The sequence below is a fragment of the Saccoglossus kowalevskii genome, chromosome 12 (assembly GCF_978046115.1).
Source record: "Saccoglossus kowalevskii chromosome 12, keSacKowa6.1, whole genome shotgun sequence".
NCBI classification, from domain to species: domain Eukaryota; kingdom Metazoa; phylum Hemichordata; class Enteropneusta; family Harrimaniidae; genus Saccoglossus; species Saccoglossus kowalevskii.
The window spans coordinates 7,225,082-7,242,387 of record NC_140652.1 but is presented as its reverse complement, the minus strand read 5'-3'; the positions used below and the strand labels follow the sequence as shown (position 1 = coordinate 7,242,387).

At 35.4% G+C, this 17,306-nt stretch overlaps 1 protein-coding gene across 1 annotated transcript in view; it reads right to left on the bottom strand.

Annotated features, from left to right (window-relative positions):
* The window catches only part of LOC102807981 (glutamine-dependent NAD(+) synthetase-like), a 47,128-nt gene extending 34,373 nt beyond the window's left edge, over positions 1 to 12,755 (bottom strand). The window contains exon 1 of the mRNA XM_085505862.1: positions 12,718 to 12,755. Coding sequence (XP_085361988.1) covers positions 12,718 to 12,755 — 38 coding nt within the window. The remainder of the gene's footprint in view (positions 1 to 12,717) is intronic.
* Positions 12,756 to 17,306: the final 4,551 nt, after the last annotated feature.

The window sequence follows — 17,306 nt, the reverse complement described above, 5'->3', positions numbered from 1 at the left end:
TCTATATGCCAACAACTTAGGTCATGTATACCGATATATCTACCAAAGTTTCCATAACTTTGAACAACTTTGCCATCACTTTGAACAACTTTGCCCGGTGTGTTAACGGCTTAAAACCCACTATGTGCCGATAGCATCTACAACTTGTTCTTGAAAATTAGAAGCAATTTGAAAACTTTTCCTTAATTATAATAGTTACAAAAAAACCACGATTTTCCACTATAAATGATTGCCATCACTGTAAAAAAAGAATGAAGTAACGTGGCCTTATATCTTTACTATGTGTGTGATGAAACAAAAAAATAAATTCAACTGCTCGTTTACTCAGGGAGTCTCCCATGCAAGTACTAACCACGCCCGATCGTGCTTTACTTTAAACATTTGTCGGTCACGTAACCACATAGCTGCATGGATCATTTGAAGTTAAGCAGAATTGGCGGGTATTTCATGTTTTTGGATGTTTTAAAATCGTTATCGCTGGCACAAAGTACATTCTAGTATTGACCTATGACCTCTACATACTTGGAGCAACACTACGGTAATTTAACAGCAATTCTCGAAATATTTATTCACATTTTCGAACTTTTAACTATGGTACTTGTTATTATGATATCTCAGGTAACAATCCCGCTTGAAACAACAAAGTTTGCAATCAATTTTCACAACTTTGTAAGCAGTTTGTTGTCGATACTTCGGTTGGCTGTTGTGATAATTTGTTTATATATGAGGCATTCCTGTTGCATTTACTTAATGTTTTCTAAATTTAACTGCGGGGGTGTCGTTACAATGACTTAGGTTAAATAAACAAACAACTCCGCCAACATTTCCTTCGCTTTTTCCAACATTGCACGCTGTTTTCTAACATTTTACAGTCAGTTTATGTGAACATCTATAGGTTGCTTTCAATTGGCATTTATTAAATGTGTTGACTTTACAGCTGCACGTTTCTATATGCCAACAACTTAGGTCATGTATACCGATATATCTACCAAAGTTTCCATAACTTTGCACAACTTTGCCATCACTTTGAACAACTTTGCCCGGTGTGTTAACGGCTTAAAACCCACTATGTGCCGATAGCATCTACAACTTGTTCTTGAAAATTAGAAGCAATTTGAAAACTTTTCCTTAATTATAATAGTTACAAAAAAACCACGATTTTCCACTATAAATGATTGCCATCACTGTAAAAAAAGAATGAAGTAACGTGGCCTTATATCTTTACTATGTGTGTGATGAAACAAAAAAATAAATTCAACTGCTCGTTTACTCAGGGAGTCTCCCATGCAAGTACTAACCACGCCCGATCGTGCTTTACTTTAAACATTTGTCGGTCACGTAACCACTTAGCTGCATGGATCATTTCAAGTTAAGCCGAATTGGCGGGTATTTCATGTTTTTGGATGTTTGAAAATCGTTATCGCTGGCACAAAGTACATTCTAGATTCTAGTATTGACCTATGACCTCTACATACTTGGAGCAACACTACGGTAATTTAACAGCAATTCTCGAAATATTTATTCACATTTTCGAACTATTAACTATGGTACTTGTTATTATGAAATCTCAGGTAACAATCCCGCATGAAACAACCAACTTCGCAATCAATTTTCACAACTTTGTAAGCAGTTTGTTGTCGATACTTTGGTTGGCTGTTGTGATAATTTGTTTATATATGAGGCATTCCTGTTGCATTTACTTAATGTTTTCTAAATTTAACTGCGGGGGTGTCGTTACAATGACTTAGGTTAAATAAACAAACAACTCCGCCAACATTTCCTTCGCTTTTTCCAACATTGCACGCTGTTTTCTAACATTTTACAGTCAGTTTATGTGAACATCTATAGGTTGCTTTCAATTGGCATTTATTAAATGTGTTGACTTTACAGCTGCACGTTTCTATATGCCAACAACTTAGGTCATGTATACCGATATATCTACCAAAGTTTCCATAACTTTGCACAACTTTGCCATCACTTTGAACAACTTTGCCCGGTGTGTTAACGGCTTAAAACCCACTATGTGCCGATAGCATCTACAACTTGTTCTTGAAAATTAGAAGCAATTTGAAAACTTTTCCTTAATTATAATAGTTACAAAAAAACCACGATTTTCCACTATAAATGATTGCCATCACTGTAAAAAAAGAATGAAGTAACGTGGCCTTATATCTTTACTATGTGTGTGATGAAACAAAAAAATAAATTCAACTGCTCGTTTACTCAGGGAGTCTCCCATGCAAGTACTAACCACGCCCGATCGTGCTTTACTTTAAACATTTGTCGGTCACGTAACCACATAGCTGCATGGATCATTTGAAGTTAAGCCGAATTGGCGGGTATTTCATGTTTTTGGATGTTTTAAAATCGTTATCGCTGGCACAAAGTACATTCTAGTATTGACCTATGACCTCTACATACTTGGAGCAACACTACGGTAATTTAACAGCAATTCTCGAAATATTTATTCACATTTTCGAACTTTTAACTATGGTACTTGTTATTATGATATCTCAGGTAACAATCCAGCATGAAACAACCAACTTCGCAATCAATTTTCACAACTTTGTAAGCAGTTTGTTGTCGATACTTTGGTTGACTGTTGTGATAATTTGTTTATATATGAGGCATTCCTGTTGCATTTACTTAATGTTTTCTAAATTTAACTGCGGGGGTGTCGTTACAATGACTTAGGTTAAATAAACAAACAACTCCGCCAACATTTCCTTCGCTTTTTCCAACATTGCACGCTGTTTTCTAACATTTTACAGTCAGTTTATGTGAACATCTATAGGTTGCTTTCAATTGGCATTTATTAAATGTGTTGACTTTACAGCTGCACGTTTCTATATGCCAACAACTTAGGTCATGTATACCGATATATCTACCAAAGTTTCCATAAATTTGCACAACTTTGCCATCACTTTGAACAACTTTGCCCGGTGTGTTAACGGCTTAAAACCCACTATGTGCCGATAGCATCTACAACTTGTTCTTGAAAATTAGAAGCAATTTGAAAACTTTTCCTTAATTATAATAGTTACAAAAAAACCACGATTTTCCACTATAAATGATTGCCATCACTGTAAAAAAAGAATGAAGTAACGTGGCCTTATATCTTTACTATGTGTGTGATGAAACAAAAAAATAAATTAAACTGCTCGTTTACTCAGGGAGTCTCCCATGCAAGTACTAACCACGCCCGATCGTGCTTTACTTTAAACATTTGTCGGTCACGTAACCACATATCTGCATGGATCATTTGAAGTTAAGCCGAATTGGCGGGTATTTCATGTTTTTGGATGTTTTAAAATCGTTATCGCTGGCACAAAGTACATTCTAGTATTGACCTATGACCTCTACATACTTGGAGCAACACTACGGTAATTTAACAGCAATTCTCGAAATATTTATTCACATTTTCGAACTTTTAACTATGGTACTTGATATTATGATATCTCAGGTAACAATCCCGCTTGAAACAACCAACTTCGGAATCAATTTTCACAACTTTGTAAGCAGTTTGTTGTCGATACTTTGGTTGGCTGTTTTGATAATTTGTTTATATATGAGGCATTCCTGTTGCATTTACTTAATGTTTTCTAAATTTAACTGCGGGGGTGTCGTTACAATGACTTAGGTTAAATAAACAAACAACTCCGCCAACATTTCCTTCGCTTTTTCCAACATTGCACGCTGTTTTCTAACATTTTACAGTCAGTTTATGTGAACATCTATAGGTTGCTTTCAATTGGCATTTATTAAATGTGTTGACTTTACAGCTGCACGTTTCTATATGCCAACAACTTAGGTCATGTATACCGATATATCTACCAAAGTTTCCATAACTTTGCACAACTTTGCCATCACTTTGAACAACTTTGCCCGGTGTGTTAACGGCTTAAAACCCACTATGTGCCGATAGCATCTACAACTTGTTCTTGAAAATTAGAAGCAATTTGAAAACTTTTCCTTAATTATAATAGTTACAAAAAAACCACGATTTTCCACTATAAATGATTGCCATCACTGTAAAAAAAGAATGAAGTAACGTGGCCTTATATCTTTACTATGTGTGTGATGAAACAAAAAAATAAATTAAACTGCTCGTTTACTCAGGGAGTCTCCCATGCAAGTACTAACCACGCCCGATCGTGCTTTACTTTAAACATTTGTCGGTCACGTAACCACTTAGCTGCATGGATCATTTCAAGTTAAGCCGAATTGGCGGGTATTTCATGTTTTTGGATGTTTTAAAATCGTTATCGCTGGCACAAAGTACATTCTAGATTCTAGTATTGACCTATGACCTCTACATACTTGGAGCAACACTACGGTAATTTAACAGCAATTCTCGAAATATTTATTCACATTTTCGAACTATTAACTATGGTACTTGTTATTATGAAATCTCAGGTAACAATCCCGCATGAAACAACCAACTTCGCAATCAATTTTCACAACTTTGTAAGCAGTTTGTTGTCGATACTTTGGTTGGCTGTTGTGATAATTTGTTTATATATGAGGCATTCCTGTTGCATTTACTTAATGTTTTCTAAATTTAACTGCGGGGGTGTCGTTACAATGACTTAGGTTAAATAAACAAACAACTCCGACAACATTTCCTTCGCTTTTTCCAACATTGCACGCTGTTTTCTAACATTTTACAGTCAGTTTATGTGAACATCTATAGGTTGCTTTCAATTGGCATTTATTAAATGTGTTGACTTTACAGCTGCACGTTTCTATATGCCAACAACTTAGGTCATGTATACCGATATATCTACCAAAGTTTCCATAACTTTGCACAACTTTGCCATCACTTTGAACAACTTTGCCCGGTGTGTTAACGGCTTAAAACCCACTATGTGCCGATAGCATCTACAACTTGTTCTTGAAAATTAGAAGCAATTTGAAAACTTTTCCTTAATTATAATAGTTACAAAAAAACCACGATTTTCCACTATAAATGATTGCCATCACTGTAAAAAAAGATTGAAGTAACGTGGCCTTATATCTTTACTATGTGTGTGATGAAACAAAAAAATAAATTCAACTGCTCGTTTACTCAGGGAGTCTCCCATGCAAGTACTAACCACGCCCGATCGTGCTTTACTTTAAACATTTGTCGGTCACGTAACCACATAGCTGCATGGATCATTTGAAGTTAAGCCGAATTGGCGGGTATTTCATGTTTTTGGATGTTTTAAAATCGTTATCGCTGGCACAAAGTACATTCTAGTATTGACCTATGACCTCTACATACTTGGAGCAACACTACGGTAATTTAACAGCAATTCTCGAAATATTTATTCACATTTTCGAACTTTTAACTATGGTACTTGTTTTTATGATATCTCAGGTAACAATCCCGCATGAAACAACCAACTTCGCAATCAATTTTCACAACTTTGTAAGCAGTTTGTTGTCGATACTTTGGTTGACTGTTGTGATAATTTGTTTATATATGAGGCATTCCTGTTGCATTTACTTAATGTTTTCTAAATTTAACTCCGGGGTGTCGTTACAATGACTTAGGTTAAATAAACAAACAACTCCGCCAACATTTCCTTCGCTTTTTCCAGCATTGCACGCTGTTTTCTAACATTTTACAGTCAGTTTATGTGAACATCTATAGGTTGCTTTCAATTGGCATTTATTAAATGTGTTGACTTTACAGCTGCACGTTTCTATATGCCAACAACTTAGGTCATGTATACCGATATATCTACCAAAGTTTCCATAAATTTGCACAACTTTGCCATCACTTTGAACAACTTTGCCCGGTGTGTTAACGGCTTAAAACCCACTATGTGCCGATAGCATCTACAACTTGTTCTTGAAAATTAGAAGCAATTTGAAAACTTTTCCTTAATTATAATAGTTACAAAAAAACCACGATTTTCCACTATAAATGATTGCCATCACTGTAAAAAAAGAATGAAGTAACGTGGCCTTATATCTTTACTATGTGTGTGATGAAACAAAAAAATAAATTAAACTGCTCGTTTACTCAGGGAGTCTCCCATGCAAGTACTAACCACGCCCGATCGTGCTTTACTTTAAACATTTGTCGGTCACGTAACCACATAGCTGCATGGATCATTTGAAGTTAAGCCGAATTGGCGGGTATTTCATGTTTTTGGATGTTTTAAAATCGTTATCGCTGGCACAAAGTACATTCTAGTATTGACCTATGACCTCTACATACTTGGAGCAACACTACGGTAATTTAACAGCAATTCTCGAAATATTTATTCACATTTTCGAACTTTTAACTATGGTACTTGATATTATGATATCTCAGGTAACAATCCCGCTTGAAACAACCAACTTCGGAATCAATTTTCACAACTTTGTAAGCAGTTTGTTGTCGATACTTTGGTTGGCTGTTTTGATAATTTGTTTATATATGAGGCATTCCTGTTGCATTTACTTAATGTTTTCTAAATTTAACTGCGGGGGTGTCGTTACAATGACTTAGGTTAAATAAACAAACAACTCCGCCAACATTTCCTTCGCTTTTTCCAACATTGCACGCTGTTTTCTAACATTTTACAGTCAGTTTATGTGAACATCTATAGGTTGCTTTCAATTGGCATTTATTAAATGTGTTGACTTTACAGCTGCACGTTTCTATATGCCAACAACTTAGGTCATGTATACCGATATATCTACCAAAGTTTCCATAACTTTGCACAACTTTGCCATCACTTTGAACAACTTTGCCCGGTGTGTTAACGGCTTAAAACCCACTATGTGCCGATAGCATCTACAACTTGTTCTTGAAAATTAGAAGCAATTTGAAAACTTTTCCTTAATTATAATAGTTACAAAAAAACCACGATTTTCCACTATAAATGATTGCCATCACTGTAAAAAAAGAATGAAGTAACGTGGCCTTATATCTTTACTATGTGTGTGATGAAACAAAAAAATAAATTAAACTGCTCGTTTACTCAGGGAGTCTCCCATGCAAGTACTAACCACGCCCGATCGTGCTTTACTTTAAACATTTGTCGGTCACGTAACCACTTAGCTGCATGGATCATTTCAAGTTAATCCGAATTGGCGGGTATTTCATGTTTTTGGATGTTTTAAAATCGTTATCGCTGGCACAAAGTACATTCTAGATTCTAGTATTGACCTATGACCTCTACATACTTGGAACAACACTACATTAATTTAACAGCAATTCTCGAAATATTTACTCACATTTTCGAACTTTTAACTATGGTACTTGTTATTATGATATCTCAGGTAACAATCCCGCTTGAAACAACCAACTTCGCAATCAATTTTCACAACTTTGTAAGCAGTTTGTTGTCGATACTTTGGTTGGCTGTTGTGATAATTTGTTTTTATATGAGGCATTCCTGTTGCATTTACTTAATGTTTTCTAAATTTAACTGCGGGGGTGTCGTTACAATGACTTAGGTTAAATAAACAAACAACTCCGCCAACATTTCCTTCGCTTTTTCCAACATTGCACGCTGTTTTCTAACATTTTACAGTCAGTTTATGTGAACATCTGTAGGTTGCTTTCAATTGGCATTTATTAAATGTGTTGACTTTACAGCTGCACGTTTCTATATGCCAACAACTTAGGTCATGTATACCGATATATCTACCAAAGTTTCCATAAATTTGCACAACTTTGCCATCACTTTGAACAACTTTGCCCGGTGTGTTAACGGCTTAAAACCCACTATGTGCCGATAGCATCTACAACTTGTTCTTGAAAATTAGAAGCAATTTGAAAACTTTTCCTTAATTATAATAGTTACAAAAAAACCACGATTTTCCACTATAAATGATTGCCATCACTGTAAAAAAAGAATGAAGTAACGTGGCCTTATATCTTTACTATGTGTGTGATGAAACAAAAAAATAAATTAAACTGCTCGTTTACTCAGGGAGTCTCCCATGCAAGTACTAACCACGCCCGATCGTGCTTTACTTTAAACATTTGTCGGTCACGTAACCACATAGCTGCATGGATCATTTGAAGTTAAGCCGAATTGGCGGGTATTTCATGTTTTTGGATGTTTTAAAATCGTTATCGCTGGCACAAAGTACATTCTAGTATTGACCTATGACCTCTACATACTTGGAGCAACACTACGGTAATTTAACAGCAATTCTCGAAATATTTATTCACATTTTCGAACTTTTAACTATGGTACTTGATATTATGATATCTCAGGTAACAATCCCGCTTGAAACAACCAACTTCGGAATCAATTTTCACAACTTTGTAAGCAGTTTGTTGTCGATACTTTGGTTGGCTGTTTTGATAATTTGTTTATATATGAGGCATTCCTGTTGCATTTACTTAATGTTTTCTAAATTTAACTGCGGGGGTGTCGTTACAATGACTTAGGTTAAATAAACAAACAACTCCGCCAACATTTCCTTCGCTTTTTCCAACATTGCACGCTGTTTTCTAACATTTTACAGTCAGTTTATGTGAACATCTATAGGTTGCTTTCAATTGGCATTTATTAAATGTGTTGACTTTACAGCTGCACGTTTCTATATGCCAACAACTTAGGTCATGTATACCGATATATCTACCAAAGTTTCCATAACTTTGCACAACTTTGCCATCACTTTGAACAACTTTGCCCGGTGTGTTAACGGCTTAAAACCCACTATGTGCCGATAGCATCTACAACTTGTTCTTGAAAATTAGAAGCAATTTGAAAACTTTTCCTTAATTATAATAGTTACAAAAAAACCACGATTTTCCACTATAAATGATTGCCATCACTATAAAAAAAGAATGAAGTAACGTGGCCTTATATCTTTACTATGTGTGTGATGAAACAAAAAAATAAATTAAACTGCTCGTTTACTCAGGGAGTCTCCCATGCAAGTACTAACCACGCCCGATCGTGCTTTACTTTAAACATTTGTCGGTCACGTAACCACTTAGCTGCATGGATCATTTCAAGTTAATCCGAATTGGCGGGTATTTCATGTTTTTGGATGTTTTAAAATCGTTATCGCTGGCACAAAGTACATTCTAGATTCTAGTATTGACCTATGACCTCTACATACTTGGAGCAACACTACATTAATTTAACAGCAATTCTCGAAATATTTACTCACATTTTCGAACTTTTAACTATGGTACTTGTTATTATGATATCTCAGGTAACAATCCCGCTTGAAACAACCAACTTCGCAATCAATTTTCACAACTTTGTAAGCAGTTTGTTGTCGATACTTTGGTTGGCTGTTGTGATAATTTGTTTTTATATGAGGCATTCCTGTTGCATTTACTTAATGTTTTCTAAATTTAACTGCGGGGGTGTCGTTACAATGACATGGTTAAATAAACAAACAACTCCGCCAACATTTCCTTCGCATTTTCCAACATTGCACGCTGTTTTCTAACATTTTACAGTCAGTTTATGTGAACATCTATAGGTTGCTTTCAATTGGCATTTATTAAATGTGTTGACTTTACAGCTGCACGTTTCTATATGCCAACAACTTAGGTCATGTATACCGATATATCTACCAAAGTTTCCATAACTTTGCACAACTTTGCCATCACTTTGAACAACTTTGCCCGGTGTGTTAACGGCTTAAAACCCACTATGTGCCGATAGCATCTACAACTTGTTCTTGAAAATTAGAAGCAATTTGAAAACTTTTCCTTAATTATAATAGTTACAAAAAAACCACGATTTTCCACTATAAATGATTGCCATCACTATAAAAAAAAGAATGAAGTAACGTGGCCTTATATCTTTACTATGTGTGTGATGAAACAAAAAAATAAATTAAACTGCTCGTTTACTCAGGGAGTCTCCCATGCAAGTACTAACCACGCCCGATCGTGCTTTACTTTAAACATTTGTCGGTCACGTAACCACTTAGCTGCATGGATCATTTCAAGTTAATACGAATTGGCGGGTATTTCATGTTTTTGGATGTTTTAAAATCGTTATCGCTGGCACAAAGTACATTCTAGATTCTAGTATTGACCTATGACCTCTACATACTTGGAGCAACACTACATTAATTTAACAGCAATTCTCGAAATATTTACTCACATTTTCGAACTTTTAACTATGGTACTTGTTATTATGATATCTCAGGTAACAATCCCGCTTGAAACAACCAACTTCGCAATCAATTTTCACAACTTTGTAAGCAGTTTGTTGTCGATACTTTGGTTGGCTGTTGTGATAATTTGTTTTTATATGAGGCATTCCTGTTGCATTTACTTAATGTTTTCTAAATTTAACTGCGGGGGTGTCGTTACAATGACATGGTTAAATAAACAAACAACTCCGCCAACATTTCCTTCGCATTTTCCAACATTGCACGCTGTTTTCTAACATTTTACAGTCAGTTTATGTGAACATCTATAGGTTGCTTTCAATTGGCATTTATTAAATGTGTTGACTTTACAGCTGCACGTTTCTATATGCCAACAACTTAGGTCATGTATACCGATATATCTACCAAAGTTTCCATAACTTTGCACAACTTTGCCATCACTTTGAACAACTTTGCCCGGTGTGTTAACGGCTTAAAACCCACTATGTGCCGATAGCATCTACAACTTGTTCTTGAAAATTAGAAGCAATTTGAAAACTTTTCCTTAATTATAATAGTTACAAAAAAACCACGATTTTCCACTATAAATGATTGCCATCACTGTAAAAAAAGAATGAAGTAACGTGGCCTTATATCTTTACTATGTGTGTGATGAAACAAAAAAATAAATTAAACTGCTCGTTTACTCAGGGAGTCTCCCATGCAAGTACTAACCACGCCCGATCGTGCTTTACTTTAAACATTTGTCGGTCACGTAACCACTTAGCTGCATGGATCATTTCAAGTTAAGCCGAATTGGCGGGTATTTCATGTTTTTGGATGTTTTAAAATCGTTATCGCTGGCACAAAGTGCATTCTAGATTCTAGTATTGACCTATGACCTCTACATACTTGGAGCAACACTACGGTAATTTAACAGCAATTCTCGAAATATTTATTCACATTTTCGAACTTTTAACTATGGTACTTGTTATTATGATATCTCAGGTAACAATCCCGATTGAAACAACCAACTTCGCAATCAATTTTCTCAACTTTGTAAGCAGTTTGTTGTCGATACTTTGGATGGCTGTTGTGATAATTTGTTTATATATGAGGCATTCCTGTTGCATTTACTTAATGTTTTCTAAATTTAACTGCGGTGGTGTCGTTACAATGACTTAGGTTAAATAAACAAACAACTCCGCCAACATTTCCTTTGCTTTTTCCAACATTGCACGCTGTTTTCTAACATTTTACAGTCAGTTTATGTGAACATCTATAGGTTGCTTTCAATTGGCATTTATTAAATGTGTTGACTTTACAGCTGCACGTTTCTATATGCCAACAACTTAGGTCATGTATACCGATATATCTACCAAAGTTTCCATAACTTTGCACAACTTTGCCATCACTTTGAACAACTTTGCCCGGTGTGTTAACGGCTTAAAACCCACTATGTGCCGATAGCATCTACAACTTGTTCTTGAAAATTAGAAGCAATTTGAAAACTTTTCCTTAATTATAATAGTTACAAAAAAACCACGATTTTCCACTATAAATGATTGCCATCACTGTAAAAAAAGAATGAAGTAACGTGGCCTTATATCTTTACTATGTGTGTGATGAAACAAAAAAATAAATTAAACTGCTCGTTTACTCAGGGAGTCTCCCATGCAAGTACTAACCACGCCCGATCGTGCTTTACTTTAAACATTTGTCGGTCACGTAACCACTTAGCTGCATGGATCATTTCAAGTTAAGCCGAATTGGCGGGTATTTCATGTTTTTGGATGTTTTAAAATCGTTATCGCTGGCACAAAGTGCATTCTAGATTCTAGTATTGACCTATGACCTCTACATACTTGGAGCAACACTACGGTAATTTAACAGCAATTCTTGAAATATTTATTCACATCTTCGAACTTTTAACTATGGTACTTGTTATTATGATATCTCAGGTAACTATCCCGATTGAAACAACCAACTTCGCAATCAATTTTCTCAACTTTGTAAGCAGTTTGTTGTCGATACTTTGGATGGCTGTTGTGATAATTTGTTTATATATGAGGCATTCCTGTTGCATTTACTTAATGTTTTCTAAATTTAACTGCGGTGGTGTCGTTACAATGACTTAGGTTAAATAAACAAACAACTCCGCCAACATTTCCTTTGCTTTTTCCAACATTGCACGCTGTTTTCTAACATTTTACAGTCAGTTTATGTGAACATCTATAGGTTGCTTTCAATTGGCATTTATTAAATGTGTTGACTTTACAGCTGCACGTTTCTATATGCCAACAACTTAGGTCATGTATACCGATATATCTACCAAAGTTTCCATAACTTTGCACAACTTTGCCATCACTTTGAACAACTTTGCCCGGTGTGTTAACGGCTTAAAACCCACTATGTGCCGATAGCATCTACAACTTGTTCTTGAAAATTAGAAGCAATTTGAAAACTTTTCCTTAATTATAATAGTTACAAAAAAACCACGATTTTCCACTATAAATGATTGCCATCACTGTAAAAAAAGAATGAAGTAACGTGGCCTTATATCCTGACTATGTGTGTGATGAAACAAAAAAATAAATTAAACTGCTCGTTTACTCAGGGAGTCTCCCATGCAAGTACTAACCACGCCCGATCGTGCTTTACTTTAAACATTTGTCAGTCACGTAACCACATATCTGCATGGATCATTTCAAGTTAATCCGAATTGGCGGGTATTTCATGTTTTTGGATGTTTTAAAATCGTTATCGCTGGCACAAAGTACATTCTAGATTCTAGTATTGACCTATGACCTCTACATACTTGGAGCAACACGACATTAATTTAACAGCAATTCTCGAAATATTTACTCACATTTTCGAACTTTTAACTATGGTACTTGTTATTATGATATCTCAGGTAACAATCCCGCTTGAAACAACCAACTTCGCAATCAATTTTCACAACTTTGTAAGCAGTTTGTTGTCGATACTTTGGTTGGCTGTTGTGATAATTTGTTTATATATGAGGCATTCCTGTTGCATTTACTTAATGTTTTCTAAATTTAACTGCGGGGGTGTCGTTACAATGACTTAGGTTAAATAAACAAACAACTCCGCCAACATTTCCTTCGCTTTTTCCAACATTGCACGCTGTTTTCTAACATTTTACAGTCAGTTTATGTGAACATCTATAGGTTGCTTTCAATTGGCATTTATTAAATGTGTTGACTTTACAGCTGCACGTTTCTATATGCCAACAACTTAGGTCATGTATACCGATATATCTACCAAAGTTTCCATAACTTTGCACAACTTTGCCATCACTTTGAACAACTTTGCCCGGTGTGTTAACGGCTTAAAACCCACTATGTGCCGATAGCATCTACAACTTGTTCTTGAAAATTAGAAGCAATTTGAAAACTTTTCCTTAATTATAATAGTTACAAAAAAACCACGATTTTCCACTATAAATGATTGCCATCACTGTAAAAAAAGAATGAAGTGACGTGGCCTTATATCTTTACTATGTGTGTGATGAAACAAAAAAATAAATTAAACTGCTCGTTTACTCAGGGAGTCTCCCATGCAAGTACTAACCACGCCCGATCGTGCTTTACTTTAAACATTTGTCGGTCACGTAACCACTTAGCTGCATGGATCATTTCAAGTTAAGCCGAATTGGCGGGTATTTCATGTTTTTGGATGTTTTAAAATCGTTATCGCTGGCACAAAGTACATTCTAGATTCTAGTATTGACCTATGACCTCTACATACTTGGAGCAACACTACGGTAATTTAACAGCAATTCTCGAAATATTTATTCACATTTTCGAACTTTTAACTATGGTACTTGTTATTATGATATCTCAGGTAATAATCCCGCTTGAAACAACCAACATCGCAATCAATTTTCACAACTTTGTAAGCAGTTTGTTGTCGATACTTTGGTTGGCTGTTGTGATAATTTGTTTATATATGAGGCATTCCTGTTGCATTTACTTAATGTTTTCTAAATTTAACTGCGGGGGTGTCGTTACAATGACTTAGGTTAAATAAACAAACAACTCCGCCAACATTTCCTACGCTTTTTCCAACATTGCACGCTGTTTTCTAACATTTTACAGTCAGTTTATGTGAACATCTATAGGTTGCTTTCAATTGGCATTTATTAAATGTGTTGACTTTACAGCTGCACGTTTCTATATGCCAACAACTTAGGTCATGTATACCGATATATCTACCAAAGTTTCCATAACTTTGCACAACTTTGCCATCACTTTGAACAACTTTGCCCGGTGTGTTAACGGCTTAAAACCCACTATGTGCCGATAGCATCTACAACTTGTTCTTGAAAATTAGAAGCAATTTGAAAACTTTTCCTTAATTATAATAGTTACAAAAAAACCACGGTTTTCCACTATAAATGATTGCCATCACTGTAAAAAAAGAATGAAGTAACGTGGCCTTATATCTTTACTATGTGTGTGATGAAACGAAAAAATAAATAAAACTGCTCGTTTACTCAGGGAGTCTCCCATGCAAGTACTAACCACGCCCGATCGTGCTTTACTTTAAACATTTGTCGGTCACGTACCCACTTAGCTGCATGGATGATTTCAAGTTAAGCCGAATAGGCGGGTATTTCATGTTTTTTGGATGTTTTAAAATCGTTATCGCTGGCACAAAGTACATTCTAGATTCTAGTATTGACCTATGACCTCTACATACTTGGAGCAACACTACGGTAATTTAACAGCAATTCTCGAAATATTTATTCACATTTTCGAACTGTTAACTATGGTACTTGTTATTATGATATCTCAGGTAACAATCCCGCATGAAACAACCAACTTCGCAATCAATTTTCACAACTTTGTAAGCAGTTTGTTGTCGATACTTTGGTTGGCTGTTGTGATAATTTGTTTATATATGAGGCATTCCTGTTGCATTTACTTAATGTTTTCTAAATTTAACTGCGGGGGTGTCGTTACAATGACTTAGGTTAAATAAACAAACAACTCCGCCAACATTTCCTTCGCTTTTTCCAACATTGCACGCTGTTTTCTAACATTTTACAGTCAGTTTATGTGAACATCTATAGGTTGCTTTCAATTGGCATTTATTAAATGTGTTGACTTTACAGCTGCACGTTTCTATATGCCAACAACTTTGGCCATGTATACCGATATATCTACCAAAGTTTCCATAACTTTGCACAACTTTGCCATCACTTTGAACAACTTTGCCCGGTGTGTTAACGGCTTAAAACCCACTATGTGCCGATAGCATCTACAACATGTTCTTGAAAAGTAGAAGCAATTTGAAAACTTTTCCTTAATTATAATAGTTACAAAAAAAACACGATTTTCCACTATAAATGATTGCCATCACTGTAAAACAAGAATGAAGTAACGTGGCCTTATATCTTTACTATGTGTGTGATGAAACAAAAAAATAAATTAAACTGCTCGTTTACTCAGGGAGTCTCCCATGCAAGTACTAACCACGCCCGATCGTGCTTTACTTTAAACATTTGTCGGTGACGTAACCACTTAGCTGCATGGATCATTTCAAGTTAAGCCGAATTGGCGGGTATTTCATGTTTTTGGATGTTTTAAAATCGTTATCGCTGGCACAAAGTACATTCTAGATTCTAGTATTGACCTATGACCTCTACATACTTGGAGCAACACTACGGTAATTTAACAGCAATTCTCGAAATATTTATTCACATTTTCGAACTTTTAACTATGGTACTTGTTATTATTATATCTCAGGTAACAATCCCGATTGAAACAACCAACTTCGCAATCAATTTTCACAACTTTGTAAGCAGTTTGTTGTCGATACTTTGGATGGCTGTTGTGATAATTTGTTTATATATGAGGCATTCCTGTTGCATTTACTTAATGTTTTCTAAATTTAACTGCGGTGGTGTCGTTACAATGACTTAGGTTAAATAAACAAACAACTCCGCCAACATTTCCTTTGCTTTTTCCAACATTGCACGCTGTTTTCTAACATTTTACAGTCAGTTTATGTGAACATCTATAGGTTGCTTTCAATTGGCATTTATTAAATGTGTTGACTTTACAGCTGCACGTTTCTATATGCCAACAACTTAGGTCATGTATACCGATATATCTACCAAAGTTTCCATAACTTTGCACAACTTTGCCATCACTTTGAACAACTTTGCCCGGTGTGTTAACGGCTTAAAACCCACTATGTGCCGATAGCATCTACAACTTGTTCTTGAAAATTAGAAGCAATTTGAAAACTTTTCCTTAATTATAATAGTTACAAAAAAACCACGGTTTTCCACTATAAATGATTGCCATCACTGTAAAAAAAGAATGAAGTAACGTGGCCTTATATCTTTACTATGTGTGTGATGAAACGAAAAAATAAATAAAACTGCTCGTTTACTCAGGGAGTCTCCCATGCAAGTACTAACCACGCCCGATCGTGCTTTACTTTAAACATTTGTCGGTCACGTACCCACTTAGCTGCATGGATGATTTCAAGTTAAGCCGAATTGGCGGGTATTTCATGTTTTTGGATGTTTTAAAATCGTTATCGCTGGCACAAAGTACATTCTAGATTCTAGTATTGACCTATGACCTCTACATACTTGGAGCAACACTACGGTAATTTAACAGCAATTCTCGAAATATTTATTCAAATTTTCGAACTTTTAACTATGGTACTTGTTATTATGATATCTCAGGTAACAATCCCGATTGAAACAACCAACTTCGCAATCAATTTTCACAACTTTGTAAGCAGTTTGTTGTCGATACTTTGGATGGCTGTTGTGATAATTTGTTTATATATGAGGCATTCCTGTTGCATTTACTTAATGTTTTCTAAATTTAACTGCGGTGGTGTCGTTACAATGACTTAGGTTAAATAAGCAAACAACTCCGCCAACATTTCCTTCGCTTTTTCCAACATTGCACGCTGTTTTCTAACATTTTACAGTCAGTTTATGTGAACATCTATAGGTTGCTTTCAATTGGCATTTATTAAATGTGTTGACTTTACAGCTGCACGTTTCTATATGCCAACAACTTAGGCCATATATACCGATATATCTACCAAAGTTTCCATAACTTTGCACAACTTTGCCATCACTTTGAACAACTTTGCCCGGTGTGTTAACGGCTTAAAACCCACTATGTGCCGATAGCATCTACAACTTGTTCTTGAAAATTAGAAGCAATTTGAAAACTTTTCCTTAATTATAATAG